The 17,660-nt window shown below is 38.5% G+C and overlaps 1 protein-coding gene and 1 long non-coding RNA gene across 6 annotated transcripts; one reads left to right on the forward strand and one right to left on the reverse strand.

Annotated features, from left to right (window-relative positions):
* Positions 1–797: 797 nt before the first annotated feature.
* On the forward strand, positions 798–16,402 carry LOC110056013 (uncharacterized). 5 transcript variants are annotated; one of them, XM_089297880.1, is made up of 22 exons: positions 798–1,054; positions 1,278–1,426; positions 1,931–2,071; positions 2,986–3,045; positions 3,470–3,505; positions 3,722–3,799; positions 4,701–4,760; positions 5,653–5,736; positions 6,540–6,578; positions 7,556–7,597; positions 7,755–7,873; positions 8,715–8,809; positions 9,077–9,162; positions 9,398–9,499; positions 9,954–10,044; positions 10,268–10,331; positions 11,103–11,195; positions 11,404–11,535; positions 11,785–11,910; positions 12,438–12,473; positions 14,617–14,674; positions 14,945–16,402. In XM_089297880.1, exons 1-22 carry the CDS (start codon positions 798–800, stop codon positions 15,115–15,117), a joined length of 2,121 nt encoding a protein of 706 aa, XP_089154006.1. In that variant the 3' UTR covers positions 15,118–16,402. The 5 variants fall into 5 exon arrangements, with proteins under 5 accessions (XP_089154006.1, XP_089154008.1, XP_089154007.1 ...); XM_089297882.1 differs by having other exon boundaries at positions 11,103–11,162; XM_089297881.1 differs by having other exon boundaries at positions 10,268–10,322.
* On the reverse strand, positions 1,337–7,833 carry LOC149106722 (uncharacterized). The gene is made up of 2 exons (XR_016209734.1): positions 7,770–7,833; positions 1,337–2,059 (listed from the first exon to the last, which is right to left on the reverse strand). It is a non-coding gene; the product is annotated as an uncharacterized LOC149106722 (long non-coding RNA).
* Positions 16,403–17,660: the final 1,258 nt, after the last annotated feature.

A 17,660-nucleotide genomic window follows, 5' to 3' on the forward strand; every position in this document is an offset into this window, starting at 1 on the left:
GTGCCCTATCAACTGTCGATAGTAAGGTAGTGGCTTACCATGGTTGCAACGGGTGACGGAGAATTAGGGTTCGATTCCGGAAAAGGAGGCCGAGAAACGGCTACCACATCCAAGGAAGGCAGCAGGCGCGCAAATTACCCAATCCTGACTCAGGGAGGTAGTGACAAGAAATAACAATACAGGGCTTTTCCAAGCCTTGTAATTGTTAAATCCTTTAACGAGGATCCATTGGAGGGCAAAATCGAATTCGATTTGGTTCGATTTGGTTCGATTAGTCCGATAATCGAACTAACGGCAAAACCGAACTCAAACGAACGATTGGTGTTCGATTGAATTTTGGATTAGATTCCCCTGAAAATAAAGATATATAGAAATCAACAACAACTCAACAAAATTATTTAATTTTCAATTTTGATACACTTGTACTAGATTAAGGGATCGAGTTTTGCAACAAGGAAGGAAATAACCGAATATTTTGGGACCTTTCGGGGGCCAAGATATCGATTTTTCACAAAGTTTGTTTCTTGATATGAACGCTATTACAGTATTATTTTCAAAGTGGTTACAGCTGATCGACGATCTACCTTTTTTTCCACATCCGCGAATGGTTCAATTTCTCGAGAAAGTATGCAATCAGTGCGTTTTTAAAGACTGTTTTAATCCGACGGTTTTACAGGTTTGACAGAAGGCGGTAACCTTCAAATAAAACTGAAACATATACGGACGCATTGTTCTTCACAGCGTGTAACGAGCCGGTATAAAATTTCAGCGTCCCCACCTCAGTTTACTTTCTAACAATGGCGGAATCTAGCTCGGCAAGTGAGAGATCTAGGTCTCCTTCCCCGGCGAGGGCAGTTACTGGACCGAAATCGTCACGTACTTTTGTATGGTTGAGGGAACTTCCCAAGGCAATCCCACGAGGAAAACCTTGGGATCAACTGAACCGTGATGGCAGAGTGAAAGAAATCGAGTTCGGCAAGAAATTTAGCGAAAGGCAAATGCGCGATTTAGTGCGTCAGAATTTTACTGAGTTAGGGGAAGCTGACTTTAGAAGGTAGGCTCTAACTACAGCTAAATAAACATAATGGAATGCGTCTTTCGATACTACAATCGAGTGAAGTATGAAAAATCAGATTCGTCGGCGGCCGACTGAATTACAGTAATCTCAGGGCATTTAGGTAGCTAGCGCGCCAGCGCGGTTCCGCGAAAGGGACAGCGAAGTAAGCGAAGGAGAAAACAATGTTAGATTTCAGCTTTCTTCTATCATTGTTTAGCAGAATTCGCCTGTACAAGTCTGGCAGCAGAGGCAGTGTCTTGACGAGGGTTGTCAAAAATATACCTGATGCATCGACTTTATTGCACAAATTCAGTGGAGGATCATCCAAAAGGGTGTACATTCTTCTTAAGAGTGATGATGAAAATGGAGGTACTATAAAGACATATGGCATTTGACATTTACGTAGACAGCGTGACTGAGTGGTGAGCGCGTCGGGCTCGTAATCCAGCGGTCTTGGGCTCGATTCCCGCTCTGACCACTATCTGGATTTGTTTCACGGCAGTCCCGAGTTCAAATACTCGCCCCCTTGTAAATAGTCAACTGATTTGACTCCGGCCAGTTGGGCTTCTTGACAATGTTGTGTTCAATTTTAATTATTTGTTCCAGTTGTTTGCTCAGCCCCAGTAGACTTTGTGAGGGTAAATAAAGGTTGTCTATATATTTTACATATGTACAACAACTGTTTCTTTCTTTCAAATGAAAGCTCTAAGATTTGTTCTTGTTCTCTTTTTATCACACTGCAGAGCCATGGTAACAGCTTCGGTTAAGTCTACATTGAGACAATTAGTACATCTTGCCAGGGTTTTATCATTTCCAGTAGCAGAATATATAATCCAAACCCTCAAAATCTTTAACTGGCTTTCATTTTCACAGGGGGTCCTAATTCTAGAACTGACCCATCTGCCATAGTTCCTGTGTCTTTAGTCCAGGCTCAGGATAATTCTAACAATACAATGCCTCCAGTTCCTGGTAATGCTGGTGTCCCTCCAAGGTTGCCTCTACCTAGAGATGGATGTAAGTAAAAGAAGTTGAGAATATCTTAATTGCCAATGACATTCCAGAAAAAATCCTTACCTCCCCACAGATGGGATTTTTTCTAAGACCACCCTACCCCTCTGGAAATTGCAATAAAGCTTCACACATTTCTTTAAATTTTTTGGTCTAACAGAACCCTCCACTACCCAGGAAATTCCAATCCCTTCTGTGGGGGTAGTACTTTATGGATATTTCCTAGACCGGAACATTGCTAAAATAGTTCTGAAGCAAAAAGCAATCACTAACGTGCACCTTTAAGTATGAACGAATATACCTACAACCCACATATACCTACGTGTACCTATGTATATTGTTCATGTATAAGCTGGGCAGATCTAAGGGGGATGGGGCAGGTTTAGAGGGTTTGATGTTACATCCTAAACTAAAAAGTGGGGCATTAGAACAAGTCCATATCTCGAACCCCCGTACCTATAATCCAGTATCTGCCCCAGATAAGACGATTTCAATTGATAATTTGATTCAGCCCCCCTGTGGGATAATGATAGTGTTGTAATTAAGCGCAAGCCCACTATTTCTAAGGTGTGTTAACAGTTGACGATAAAAACGAGGATACCAAAAAAGATCCTAAGGAGGCATCTCGTAAATGGCATCATTTAGTTTCCAGCACTGTAATGACCAATCAACTCTAAAAATTTGAACAGGTATTTATTGCACTAAGCAAAACCAAAGAAAGTCCATCAGGAAATTAAAATCAGGGTGTACATTTCTTAATTTTTATAAAACTTAAATGTGTTACTGGTATACAAGGAATAACAACATGAAATTCTGGGTTGTCTTAATTGGGTTTTACTGTGCTTTCAAAGGCAATTCAATTTTTCCCAATGGTTATCAAAACCAGGAATTAACTAAAAATATATTATTTCTTTCACCAGTTTCAACAAGACAGTATCTTACATCCTTAGCTCAATCCGGGACCCTGGAGACTGACAATGGTGAGTCAAGAGCGGAAAATTTAATAAAGGGAAGGAAGAATCGAGCTTTCTGAAAGCAAAGATTTTTATGGGATAGAACAATAGCATGTGTAGACCCATGTAGTCCTGACCAATACCTGTTGGAATGTAAAAAAAAATTGTGAACTGTAATCATACCCAAAGGCCAGTGCAAAAATAAAAAAAAGCTGGACACTATCAAATCCCACTTCAGTCTTATAATCCTCACACATATTAGGGCAGAAAATTGGACATCTCTACCAGCCGAAGACATAAAAAATAGCTATGCCCTAAATCTGCAAATGAAACCATACCATCAAAGACACCTATATTATTAATAAAAATTTCAAAGTACCACTAGCTTAAAAACAAATGCTTTTAAAATTCCTTTGAGGGAATTCTTGAATCCTGTCTTAATCTATTTCAGATTCCACAGTATCACCAAGAACTGATACATCTCAGGGTGAGAGAATTTCGTTTCCCCTACATGTACATTCGATGTGCTTAAATTCAGTATGGAGGACTAACACTCCATTCTTACTAGTCTTGCCTTTTTGCCCTTTTGATCTTATTTGCAAGTGGGTAAAGCTGTAGAAAATTACTGCAACTATTCTTTGCAGAAAATACAGATGAATTTCAAAATCAAACTATATTTCTCTTGTTACATGCGTTTCAATAGGAGCATGGACACCTACTTCATCTCTTCCCACTGGTCACTCAAATGTAAATCCTGTAATCCAACTGACCATTGAAGATGGTAAGTTGTACCAAGTTGTAATGCCCATGACTATATGTTCGTGTGTGTTTCGAGAAAATAAATTAATCAATCAATCAATGAAATATAAATACTGGCATTAAATAAGATCCAATAAGGAAAGACTATTTTCATACCCTATTATTTAAAATATCATGTCATTTACATGATAATGGATCTCCTTTCATTGACTCTATAGATTTTGTTGCCTGCAGTGCTGATACAATCATCAGAAAGAATTGTGACACCACAACTTATGTGTGCTGCTGCGAGCTCACAAAATATTAAAAGTGAATATACTGTAAGGACAGACTAAAACAATCACATTACAGTAAAACCTCGGTAGGGATATGAAAAACAGTTTGAGTTGGCGGGAACTCCATTTTTCAGGGTTGATTGAATATCCAACTTGCCATGTTAAAAATTGATAGTTTGCCGAGTTTTTCAGCACTTCAGTATACAGTGACAGCTAAAGGTACCGCATCCAGTATGACTCATAGGATCGGGAAATGACTGTCACTAATTAATATCAAATTGCTGTGGTGTTAGATTTGAGTGTGTTTACCAATTACAGGACAAGAAAACCAAATGGGATGACATCCCTGTTAAGTTACATGAACCAGAATTCGAGTTATCAGGGTAAATTTTTATCAAGGGCAATGAAATTTGGTTCGAGTTAGCGGGGAATTCGAGTTATCAGAGTTTGAGTTAACCAAGTTGAAATGACTGAAAAGTGGGGACAAATCCAATGAAATGGGACTTGGTTCGAGTTAGCAGGAATTCAAGTCATCTGAGTTTGAGTTACCGGGGTTCTACTCCACTGTTAAAACTGCAAACATTTACATACAAATTGGTTGCCATGGGAATGGGATACAACTGCTAACATTGTCTTCCACAACTACAGATGCCGATTTACAACAAAGTCCATTTGAGAATTCTGTCATAGTACTGGACCAAATTCAAGGTAACTCATTTTTTAATTAGCCCATCCAGGCTTTTATCCAGGATTTGAAAAGTGGGTGTCCAAAATGTGCACTAGTGTCTGCTCAAATGGACATTTATAAGGCAACATATGAACAATGATTTTCTTTAAGAATAGGCCGTCCACAAGACAACCTGGACACTCATCTGGCAAATTGCCTGAGCTCAGCCCATTGACTCCCATGTCACACATTGGTCCCTTTTTCACTTGTTACCCAATCAATGTCAACTGTGTCAGATCAGCCTCGGATGTTCCAGTCCAAAGTCATTTTCTCACTATTATCTTATTGAAAAAGTAGAATCCACTACTCTGACATTGAAATTCACTTTAGAGTCAAAGTTCTCTAATACGGACACCAAAGGGACAGAGCAGAGAGTCCGTATTAGAGAATTGTCTGCATTGGAAAGGTCACTATGATGACATCACTTTAAAGTCTCCACTGACAGTTTAGTGTGTTTGGTAACTAAAATCAGGCTTAAAAGTGACATGTCAATCATTGGTATCACTGATTGATCAAGTGTCCATGTTTTGGAATTGGCTTCCTAGGGCTGAGATTTGGTGTCTGTTGTCCATTTTTGAGAGGGTCCATAGAATAGAATTTTTTTAAAAAGGCAATGTACATGTATGAGAATTTTCGGTGCAGAGGAAACTGTCCATATGGAGAGTTCAGCTGTACCTGAGATACTGGAAAATTCTTTCTTTGCTCAATGCATCACTATGATTTCCATGATTTTAGAGATACTAAACGATGTTCATTTCATCGCATTTTATATTGTAGTCCTCTTGCTTAAGTTAGTTAACTTAAAAGGATTAAAGACAGGGCATTTCATACTGAAAGCACGCATTTATTACACAAGTGTCTTTATTCATTCAGCACAGCAAGAAAATAATTCTTCAGCAGCCAGGGCTGCTGAAAGAACAAATTCCAGCACAAACTCAAGATCCCTTTCTACAGCAGGTACGTGCATGCAGCATCATGTACATAAATGAAATTACAAAATGCATATTTCTTAGCATAGCTACATTGTACACTGTAATGATATTTTATTACAATGTAGATTTATTTATATTTTGCCTCAGAAAACCAGAAACAACAACCACAATACAGAAAATAATACTTAAAATGTACTGTAACATCAACTTGTTGTACAGAGTGGTTAAACGTTCACATTTCTATTACACTGACAGCATGGTTAGTGTGCGAAAAATGTCATGTCTGATTAGGGCTAGTGGGTTTTGCAGCTGGTCTAGAGGATTTTTCCTTCACAAATGAATTTTAGGAGGCAAAAAATCACAAAATCACACACTAGCTGGAGTCAATGTATGCCTTTTTGTTGGTGTCAATCTACACAAAATAGAACATGCTGATTTATACAACAATCGGGCAGTCTACAAAACTCTAATAATAATGATAATGATAATTTCAGTACTCACTAAACACGAGTAAAAGTGACTTAATGACTGTAAGTACATGTAGTCAACAACAACAAGAGTTCAGCTATTTACAGTCAACATAGACAATGAAAATATCCCAGCAACGATGGATTCCTACGTGTATCTTCAACATTGGCTTTGTTTGTGTACAACACTGAATTAGAGGGCAGGTGTTTGTCAATTGAAATCAAATTTAAAGTAGAATGATGGCAAAATGGAATTTTTTTCTTTCTTTAACTGACTGCCTCAGCTTCTTCTGTTGCTTATTATGGCTTTCAAACATGCATTGTAATTTGTGTAAAGGTTTAAACCAGTTAATGTCCGTAGGTTTCCTTGGCACACCATTCTACAGTGAAGGCAACAAAGGTAAAACTCATTACATTGTGTTTATTGCGTGGTGATTATGCAATATTCTATCGAATGTACATGTATACTTTAAAGTATATTAATTTATGCTGTTACTGTGACTTTTATATTCAGACATTCATGTCAGGGAAAGCATCCAGTTGGGTTTGAACATATGATATAAATGTAATTATCTATCTGCGTGGTTTTTAAAAACATGTCTACAGACATTTTTTCACTTGGCAACCATTGATGGTCTTGATAAATTCCTGTAATCAAGTGATTTTGATACAGCTAAATCAAACCTTGAATACAGGAAATAAATTCAATATCAAATGATTGTATTTGGTAACCTAACACCACTGTTGCCCCTTACCGACTGATCGTCCACCAAAAGCGTCTCTGCATTCCATTCTCAGTAAAGGCACAGCGATAGGTATTTATTTATGTTGTCAAATAGCTTTTTGTACATGAATGTAAAAAGATTGCTCCTTAACAAAAAACTGATTAAATTGTGCAATGAACTGGAAAAGCAATTGGCCAAAATTAATTCACAAACAGTCCATCTTAGCGGTTTGTATTGAAAAATTCGGAGGGCTTAGGGAACCAATCAGAATTGAGCCATATAACAAATATGATTTGTTGATATAATAGAAACGCAAGATGTGTTCTTAGCCTTGAAAGTCATACATAATAGCTATTATTTTTACATTTTGGTCCAGATACACAGAAGCAAAATGTAGAAATAATTATTACAATGTACATGTTTATCAAGTTCTTGTACAGTCTTCAAAATGTTGTAGAAAAGGGTGGACTTTTGTAGACGGTCCTCATACACATATTGACAGGTCGCGATCCAACTTACACAAGCTTACTATGATTTACACAAGGAAACCACAAGATATAATAGATACTTGTTTCAGTTGCAAGGTTCTGGTTAGACCAGCGTTAAACCTATGTTGCGTTCTATTCTAATTAATTGTAATTTTGTAAAACAGTTGGAACCGTGGCTGGAGACATGTCACCTCATGGCTTGGGAGGTAAGCTTAAATTAATGAATTCACAGATTAACACAAACATTAAGCTTAGGTACAGTAGGAAGCTTCCTACATTTGTGAAAAGTAAATAAACTGGAAAGTCCTTAAAGAAAAGAATTCTGAATGCAATTTGCTTTGCTTTCTTTCTTTATTTCGGAAGAGGAGTCCAACTTACCTTCTCGTACAAATGAGGTGGTGCGCTGCGAAGAACGTTTGTTGGCCTCCTACAGAGGAGAGAACACTTCCCTGCCAAGTTTCCTTGTTCACTCTTTCGACGAGGTAGGTAACAAGGGCTTGCCAGCAGTCGCTTGTCTAATATCACTGATGATTACTCAGTCATCTTTTGCACCCAAGAATGTGAGCGTAATTTGCACCCACGAATGTGAGCGTACATGTAATTTGTACAATTATTAGGACTTTATCCAAATGCGTGAAAGCAAGTATGCACACGCACAGATTGCTGGTAGTTGTAATAAAGAGCTCGCAAAGACTTCTGGGGGGGACTTTCATTATCGCGAGGAATATGGAACAAAACATTTTCCGATCAAACCTGGCCAAGTAGGAGGAATGGCTCTGACCATTTTTATTCCTTTTCATAATTCCCTGCATGCATAAGTGAAGCAAAGTGGGGCAACGAACTGGTTGCCAAACTGGAGAGGGGAATTTCGGTCGGGCCGGTCCGAATGGTCAAAGTGGGCCACCTCCAAAGGGGTCACGAATTCTGCGATCTTAAGGAACCGAAACGGACCTTTCCATATGACTTCCAACCGAAATTTTGGGGAACTTCGGCATAATATAAAGCACCTCTGATAGTTGCAGGAAAGGAAGCGGAATCGCGATAGACGTGAAAAGAGTACAAAGATAGGAGCTCAATGTTATTTTCTTCAGGTTTAGATCTCTGATCCACTGCAAAGCTAATAAAGCTTTTCACCATTTTATACCACAAACACCCACACATACAAAATAACCAATCACAACCAACAAAGCAAGGAACAAAAGCAATGGCAAACGCGTGAAGTGCACTCTGGTCCAGTTGACCGGCAGCTGTTAATAATAACCTTATCAGTTAAAAAAAGTTTTCAAAAGCACGACTTAAAAGCATTTTATATTTGCCTTTCAGCTTTGCTGGCAGGCGCAGACGCTTACGATGGCTATCTGCATAGTCCTACTCAACCCCAGAAAGGAGAACGCTGGAGTAAGGGAGGGGATTGTGAGGTATACATGTGCATGCAGTGTATCAATGCTAACATGCCTTTATTGAGTCGGTTGAGAAGGCTGTTGTAGTAAAGATGGAACTAAAGACTGGACACCCGGGTTCACTACTGTAGATGTCCCGGGCGGCACCATCGATTTAGCCGGACTTTATGTCAAAAACTTTGATGCATCTCAATGTTAAAATTGTCATCATGAAAGGACAATGTTATAATATTATACCCAGTAGTCACCACTGATAATTCAGTACATTGAATTGGTTACTTGAAGGGCTCTAAGATGGCTATCGGCGCAAAACCATGGAAAGGGTTTGTTCTACTGGCCTGGAGAGACATCCTCCACAGATGGAAGGCGAGGTAAGTTGTAAATTCATCAGTTATCATCAATTAACAAATAAAAGAGTGTGGAGTGTTTCGTTCCACAATGCTTTAAGAATTTTGAATAAATTTATTGAATACTTGTTTAGAAGTTATAGTTCATCGACAACTGCTGTGTTTTCTTACATGTCACTGTGTAACATCAAAGGAGAAAAATAATTAACCAAAGGTTAACAGAACTATCGTCAATTACTGTTATTTCTATCCTTCACAGTTTGCAACATGTTCGGTGTACGCTACACCAGCGATGCCGTACTGGTCATCGTTCCTTCCAGTTCCTCAATGTGGAAACCAACATTGCTAGATGGTATTGAAGGTAATGGATTGTTTGAGAGCTCTGAATGCAGCGTGTAGATATCGTCTCGTCTCCTTACTCTCTAAAAGTATGACATTATAATATACCAGGATGCTCGTAAAGCGTTTCTACCATTGTTCTTTCCAAATTTTGGTTTACTTAGCTTTTGTTGGGTTGTTTTAATCTGTCAGTTAAATTGCGATGTTCATGCCGGGTCGAAGTACAGTATTTCTGTAATACTTAATAAGAGTAATTGCCTGGGTACTGGTGGTTAGCAGGGTGAAATTGAATAGAAATTGCATGGAATACATACTTTCCATACTTAATTTCTGCAATGTAAAGGTATTCCCTCTCCGAATCTCGACCAGTTTCTGAGGGATTTAAACTGAAACCAATTTTCCGCCAGTGTAACATAGACAAAAAGCGTTTTTCATAATTATTATAAACCAACAAAGATGTGTATATGTTACCGTAGATAGCAGTATCACTGCAACAAATATTGAAGACAGGCTGGCGACGGCATTAGAGAAAGCAACAGATATGCTTAAAGTGCTGTCTATACAAAGGTAGGTTTGCTCATTATTTTTCAAATTAATGATAAATCTGAAGGTAGAAAAGTCGCCTCAGAAAACCTTGACATAATGTACGTGTATACAGATTTAATTTTACAGACAATTCTGGAGATATAACGACATAATAATCTTATAATATGATATAATGCCTAAAACTGTTAATTAAATCTAAAAAGTAAATGATATATATCTATGATCTCTGACTACCATTTTGCAGGGAGAAACTCGAAACTTTCAGGAGAGACAGGGCTGAGCAAGAGGATGACTTGCTAGTAAGTAATGTAAGAAATGTTAGTATTGTAATTACAGTAAGCATTGTACGTTGTGTTGTAGTTATTAATTAAATTTAAAAAAAGAGAAAGAAAGGGGCAGTCAATAGGATGCAAATGACGGTGACAAGATTGACAAGTGAATGATTTCACGGGAAAATTCGGAAAAGCGCTTGTTAAGTAGTTGGTGATGTGTTTCGGTTTTAAGACCATAAATTTTTCCGTTTAATGCAACTTTGTACAAACTGTTTGCTGGGCATTTGATGTTAGCCTCCCTGTTAGCACGAGTGCTTCCTTTCCCTCCTCTTAATTTTAATCATTTTGGTAGCTTTTTATAACATAAAATAGACCCTACAGCGGTTTGTTCCGTTCTAACACCATTCTATAATTATTGTGCTACTCTAAGTTTAATACGTTTTCCGTGAAACCATTTTGCAGAAAATGTCTGTGAATTATTGAATAGTTGTCCACTCGCCCCATTTACAAAAGAATTACATCGTGTTATTACGATGTAGCTTGGATGTCCTGTGTCTGCAGGCATTCGTTAAACTTTTACCTAAATTGACAAATAATATTCAATAGGCACTTAAGTAAAAACCACATGAAGAACTGTAATTTCCTTTATCTAATCTGAAGGCCAGCATGAAGCTTTTGTCTTTGAAGAACTTATAAGTTGTTAATTTTTTTTTGTTCTGTTCTGGCAAGTTGCCTCAGGTAGCTCAAAAAACAGACAACGAAGAAATTAAATGTCACTGATATTAATAACTCTGCATTTTCAAACAGAAAGCACAACAAAATGAATCGAACGAGAGAAGGGAAGGAGAGGAGAAGGAGAAAGAGAAGGTAGAAGAGGAGCAAAAATTAGAGGATAACAATGTAAGTTTTTCTTGAATGAAGATTGTTGTGCATTTGATGGTAGCCTTCCTGCACGAGTGGTTCCTTTTAATTCACTTCCTTAGTTTCAGTCATTGTGGTAGGTTAAAAAATAGATAAAATAGACCTTAAAACGGTTTTCTTCAATTGTAACAACATTCCATATGCTACATTAAGTACAATAATTATTTTTCCTGAAACGATTTTGTAGACTGAAGAGAAAGATGCAAGGTCTGCAAGGAGAGCAAGGGTGAACGAAGAGCCGGTGTCGGGAAATGTGATTCGGGTCAGGTCCCGAAACGGGACACAGGAAAGGAGATTTCAAACGGGAGCTCATTTCCAGGTAAGAAGCCGCAGTAACTAAAATTGCCTTAGTTGTATACATGTAGTTGTCGTAACATGGGAGTTTATGGCCCATGTTTTCATGTGAAAATAATCGGTTGTCTTGCCTGTCGACATTCATTTTAATGGAAACGTTCAGTTTAAGTTTTACTAACGTTGGCCAGTCTATACAGGAGCAACCTCATTACCAAGCTAAGTTATTCACCTTGTTCCTCATGTTGCACAGCCGTCTTTATTCTGTATGTTACAGGAGGTCTACGACTGGGCCGGGGCAGATGAATCCTTCCCGCCCTATTTCACCCTGCATAGGGGCAGTGTGATGGTTTCTCACGAAGAAACAGTGCAAATGGATGAAACTTTAGATGTCACAGAGAGAGTAAGTAGACAATGTGATTTGCTCAGCTTTAAAGTGGACAATTTTTAAAATTTGACCAGAAGCCATAATCGGGGACGGAGACCTTCCCCGATTGTGGCTCCTGCTTTGACACAACAATCTAGATATGCTTGATAGTCACAATACTGAAAGTTAGCCTACCCATCCTCGCATACCGGGCGCAGCTAGTAAGGCGTTACGACATTTCCCGGCGAGGCTATACTCTAGAAAAGTCTAGAGAAACCCAGACAGTCGATCCTCGCGAACGACCTCCCAAAATGTCAAGTCTGGGTGGCCGCTGACGGGAGGTGGTGAGGGGAGGTGGAGACGGGAGGTGGAGACGGGAGCTTAGACCATATTTGGTCAAAATTCGGCCACATTAGCATGTTTATTTTTAATTCATTTATGGTGGTCTCTTTTTAGACTTCCAGGAATGCAATGTTACAAAACATTAATATCCAGTTTTCGATTCATTATCTGTTTGAATGTTAACTTCTGTTTTTACATTCTTCTGTATTTACTTCCTGCAGGAGGAAGAGGAAATGGAGTCACTGTTTCAAACTAAGGTTAGGGAAGTTTCTTTTAAAATGTCCATCATTTAAACAAATCAAGTCTAAACTTGCAATCGGACTTATAACATATATAGCCGATATAGGCGGAGTTTTAACCAATCTTGTGAACGCGAAGAAGATCATAATATCTGCTGCTACATTTCTTTTTACCTTCCATGTCACTATTTACCTATGAATTCGCAGGGACTCATTATTATTGGCCACTTTAATTCGGACTTAGTTGTTAGGAACTTACCTTCAGCCCACTTACTGATTCATCTAGGAAGCTTCAGACCAGCCTCTTCGTGAGGTTCTTAGGAAATTTAACATCCAGATGATAGTCTCCTAATCGAGCCAGGACACTTGGGACCAGGCTCTTCGTGAGCCAGGACACTTGGGACCAGGCTCTTAGGAGCTTAACTAAGGGCAATAGACTTCCTAATCGAGCCAGGACACTTGGGACCAGGCTCTTCGTGAGCCAGGACACTTGGGACCAGGCTCTTAGGAGCTTAACTAAGGGCAATAGACTTCCTAATCGAGCCAGGACACTTGGGACCAGGCTCTTCGTGAGCCAGGACACTTGGGACCAGGCTCTTAGGAGCTTAACCTAAGGCAATAGACTTCCTAATCGAGCCAGGACACTTGGGACCAGGCTCTTCGTGAGCCAGGACACTTGGGACCAGGCCCTTAGGAGCTTAACTAAGGGCAATAGACTTCCTAATCGAGCCAGGACACTTGGGACCAGGCTCTTCGTGAGCCAGGACACTTGGGACCAGGCTCTTAGGAGCTTAACCTAAGGCAATAGACTTCCTAATCGAGCCAGGACACTTGGGACCAGGCTCTTCGTGAGCCAGGACACTTGGGACCAGGCCCTTAGGAGCTTAACTAAGGGCAATAGACTTCCTAATCGAGTCAGGACACTTGGGACCAGGCTCTTAGGACCTTAACTTCCTAATCGAGCCAGGACAATTGGGACCAGTAAGTTAATTTCTTTCGCGCACATCAAGAATTAGGGTTTTTTTTTATGGCCAGAGCTCGCCAGTGATGGAAATCGTATTATATTTATTTGGTTTGATCAAATCTATACAAGATCTCAAATTGGGATTTGAAATATAAAATTTGATATGGTTGTTTATTTACGGCGTTTTAGCCATCTAAAAACTTGAAATTTTTTCCTTCCGATTGGTCATAAACCGGGTGAGGTGGAGGTTAATAAGAACAACGAAGTAGGTTGATCTAATATTCGAACCAACAAATGGAAACGAGAAACGCATTTGAAATGTACTAGACACTGTTTAGTTCCAACTTCGCCTCAAAATTGTGAAAATTTACAAGAACTATACTGGATGTGCAGCTTAAGTGTCGTAGCATTTTTGAAAATGGGACGTTTTCGAGATCCATACTTCTTGCGGTGAAGATGTCCTTAATTTTAAGCGTGGTCACTCAGGATCAGGTTCTTTGTTAGCCAACTCACGCTCGGTAGATAGACTTCCTAATCGAGTCAGGACACTTGGGACCAGGCTCTTCGTGAGCCAGGACACTTGGGACCAGGCTCTTAGGAACGTACTCCGGTAGATGGACTTCCTAATCTAGCCAGAACACTTGGGACCAGGTTCCTAAGAGTCTATCTAAGATTCAAAAAGCTCATTGCTGGGCATGGGAGGGGTATTAACGAGTATTAAGTAATTTTTGCTGGATCGCTCGAGACAAGTTTCTTTATGAGGCACCTTACCCCCGGTCGATAGACTTGGACAAGGACACTTGAGAACAGGTTCTTAAGATTTTACCCTCGCTCTATAGACTCTCTAATAGAGCCATAACACTTGAAAGCAGCCTCCTCGTGAGCGGAGGCATTTGGGACCACATTCTTAGAATTCTTCCAAACTTTCATCCATATTCAAGTAAGGAGTAGTAAGGATACACAGAAACTTAATTTAACCGTGCATTAATTTTCATATCAAATCAATTAATCGGGGCAGGTTCTTATAATATCAACGTAACCACAATACATCTCTTTGTTTCTTGGCCACTTAGTTCGGTAAATTGAAAGGGGGGTATTCTACTCATATGTGTCAAACAGCCATCCTACGTTTAAAGGGCTCGGGATAACTGTTTGACACTTGTGGGTAGAATACTTCCCTTCTATTTTCTTTCACAGGTTTCCTTCAAGGGGAATTATAATTACCAAGAAGGTGCGCTGTCAAAAACCCTGGAAGGTAAGACCTTTTCATTTAGTTTTATGTTGAAAAAAATGTCAACTCGAAATGTTCATTTAAGGTACGAGGCTACGATTTTCCTTTTGCCTTAAATATCTTTCTCTTTGTTCTATAGATTATTTGTTTCCTTATTTTTCGTGCCTCTTCAGCCATTATGTAAACTAAATACTATTAAAAATTAAATAGGGGGTCTTTGTGTTTGGGAACGATATTTTACGATTACTCTGGGCTGGTTGGAGGTTAGTTACAAAGGTGTTATTATCATTGCAGATGCACAAACTGATGCCAAAGAAGATGGAGACAAGAAGAGCGATGATAACAATGACGTGCCAGGCACGTCTTTAGAAAGGAAAAAAAGGAAAAGAAAGGACCGGAACAGAACAACAGCCAAAAGACTGAAGAAAAAGAAAGAGAAGGAAGGAAACCACAAAACTGACAACTGATTTAAAAATATGTTCATGTTATTTAAAGCATGGTAAATTCGATGTATTTTACTTAGGATAACATAGATAGATCGTGTTGCAGTTTGTACATACAATAATGCATGTATTTGCCTTAGGATAATATTGACAGAATATCGTCTGAACGAAAAAGTTGCCTACAATCTGCGACACAATAGCCCACACATTGCCGTTGAGATAACAATATTTCTGAATTATTTTAGCCTCGATTTCCTTAAATTTCACCCACTCTCCCTTGATAAATTAGTTTTTTTTCCTTCTGTGCTTGTACAACATTGAATGCAGGAAAGGGTTGGAGTATTGTATTTCGAGGTGTGGTTGATTTTAAAGTTCAATTTTAAGTCTGGCCTAAGAAGTTGCTTACTGAATTTAGTCGCAGATTGTAGTGACTAGTGACTAAAAAAATGGTTTATTGTGGTATTTTTTTTAGTAAACAAAATACAGACTTTCAAGCGCAAGCTTTTTAAATCGCCTGTATCATTTTTTGCCGAGAATGAAGTGGTTTTCAGAGACGTTATCCATCTGTTTAGAAAAACCGATGACAATTTTCTATTAAAAGAAAAGCAAGATTTAATTTCTCATGCACAAGGAACCGGGCAAGCGTGTGAGAACCTGGATTCTGCATTTTGCAACAAGAGAGTCATTTATTCATTGGACACTCTGCTGGTGGCACCAGTCGCTCATTCAATATATTTATTCCTTTATTTATTTTTGTTGAAAAAATCTAGCGGAAAAGGCTTTTCCTTTTAACTTTCCACCATTCAAGTGGAAGGCGCCCGTAAACGTTTATCCCTGATGGCTTCTTCAGTCCTTTTGGAAGTTTATGCTGATCTCCTCCTCAAAACTTCGATGGGCAATTTTTGTTTTTATTCTGACAAATAATATCGTTTTCTTATTTAATTTATGAAACACGGATCGTTTATTTAATTGTTTACCAATTATGTCTGTGACTCAATACTGAGCAAGTTGCAGTTTGTAGATAGAATGGTAGAAGCCCTTTATGAAACCTATGGGCTACCAAATTTGAGTTACTGTTGAGAAAAAAAATTTTAAAGATGCGAATGATTTTTAATGACAGAAAAAGGCACAACTCATGGATAAGAATGTTGATTTAGAATCATCTTTTATTTCTTTACCTTATGTATTACACAATGTAGCTTTCATGATTTAGTTTCTAGTACAACAATTTAAAGCAAGCTATTAATATTTGGCCAATCAATTTCTTAGTTATTCATGAAATAAAAAAAAAAAGTTGCCAAATATGAAACTGACACTTACATATTTCAAATAAACCCTTCCGCGCCCCATGTTCAGACTTCCTTTTGGAGATGAAAATTTTTCGCGTTTCATTTGTTAAATTATCAAGGCTTTTGACACCATCCATAACAATTGAAGTGGCTTCAAGGTTAAGAATTTTTAAAGTCACAGTTTCTGGTTGCCTTTATATCGTTTGTAAGACTGCGACTAAAACGTTTTGCTTAATATTTAAAATTTACAATTAACATTGAAATTAAAAGCAAAATCAATTAGTCGGGTTGTTAATTTAATGAAAAGACAATGAACGTAATAATTAACTAGGCTCCCTTCACAAAAGAAAATGGTTTCACGAAGTATTTTTGCTAATAAGTCTCGTTTCCCGAACGAGTCTGGTTTTCTTAACGAGTCTCGTTTTAACGAGTCTCTGCCGAACAAGTCTCGTTTTAAATCTCGTTATTCCGAACTTATTCCGAACTTATTCCGAACGAGTCTCGTTTTTCTTTTTCGAGGGTGTCTCGTTTTCCTAACGTGTCTCGTTTTCAACGAGACTTTCAAAACGAGACTCGTTCGGAAAGACTCGTTATTCGAAACGAGTCTCGTTTTTCCGAATGTTTCTCAAACGTGTCTCTTTTTCTGAGCGAGTCACGTCTTCATGGCATATCGAGTACCCATTATATCGAGACGATTTTTGTCGAGTCCTATTAGCCTGGTTTACCAGAAACCATGAAAGATCCGGAAATTGTTACTGCTCAACTCAAAGTTGACACATTTTGATTGGCTTATCACAGTTTGCGGTTCATTGACTCGTTTTAAGAATTTACGTTTTTGTGGATAACTCGTTCGCGTTTTAAGTTTTTGAAATAATTTTTTTTGGAAAATTCAGATAAAGTAAAAGTCTTGAATTTGGTGTAAAAAATAATTTTGGACAAAATAGGCCCCTGAAGGTCTACAGGGTACAGTAACCTTAAATCAATACCTTGTTTCAGACCTGCCTTGTGATTAGTTAGTTAAAGATAGGGCTTTCCACAAGTTCCTCGAGATTTCCCGAAAAGTTGCCCGCAATTTCCCAGAAAGTTGCTCAAAAATAGTCAAAAGTTGCTTTTTGTAACGAAAGTTGCTCAAGAGTTGCGAAAAAACCGGCAACAAAAATAATTATTGTTCTCTTCCTTTATTTGGTCCGATGCAAAAACAGACCAAAAGTAAGGTTTCTAACCATTTTAACGCAATTTTGCGGCGTAACCAGCGTTGCTAAATAATTAAAGTTTTAT

Source organism: Orbicella faveolata, unplaced genomic scaffold, assembly GCF_042242905.1.
Source record: "Orbicella faveolata isolate gen_17 unplaced genomic scaffold, um_ofav_v1 contig_3, whole genome shotgun sequence".
Classification (NCBI taxonomy): Eukaryota; Metazoa; Cnidaria; class Anthozoa; order Scleractinia; family Merulinidae; genus Orbicella; species Orbicella faveolata.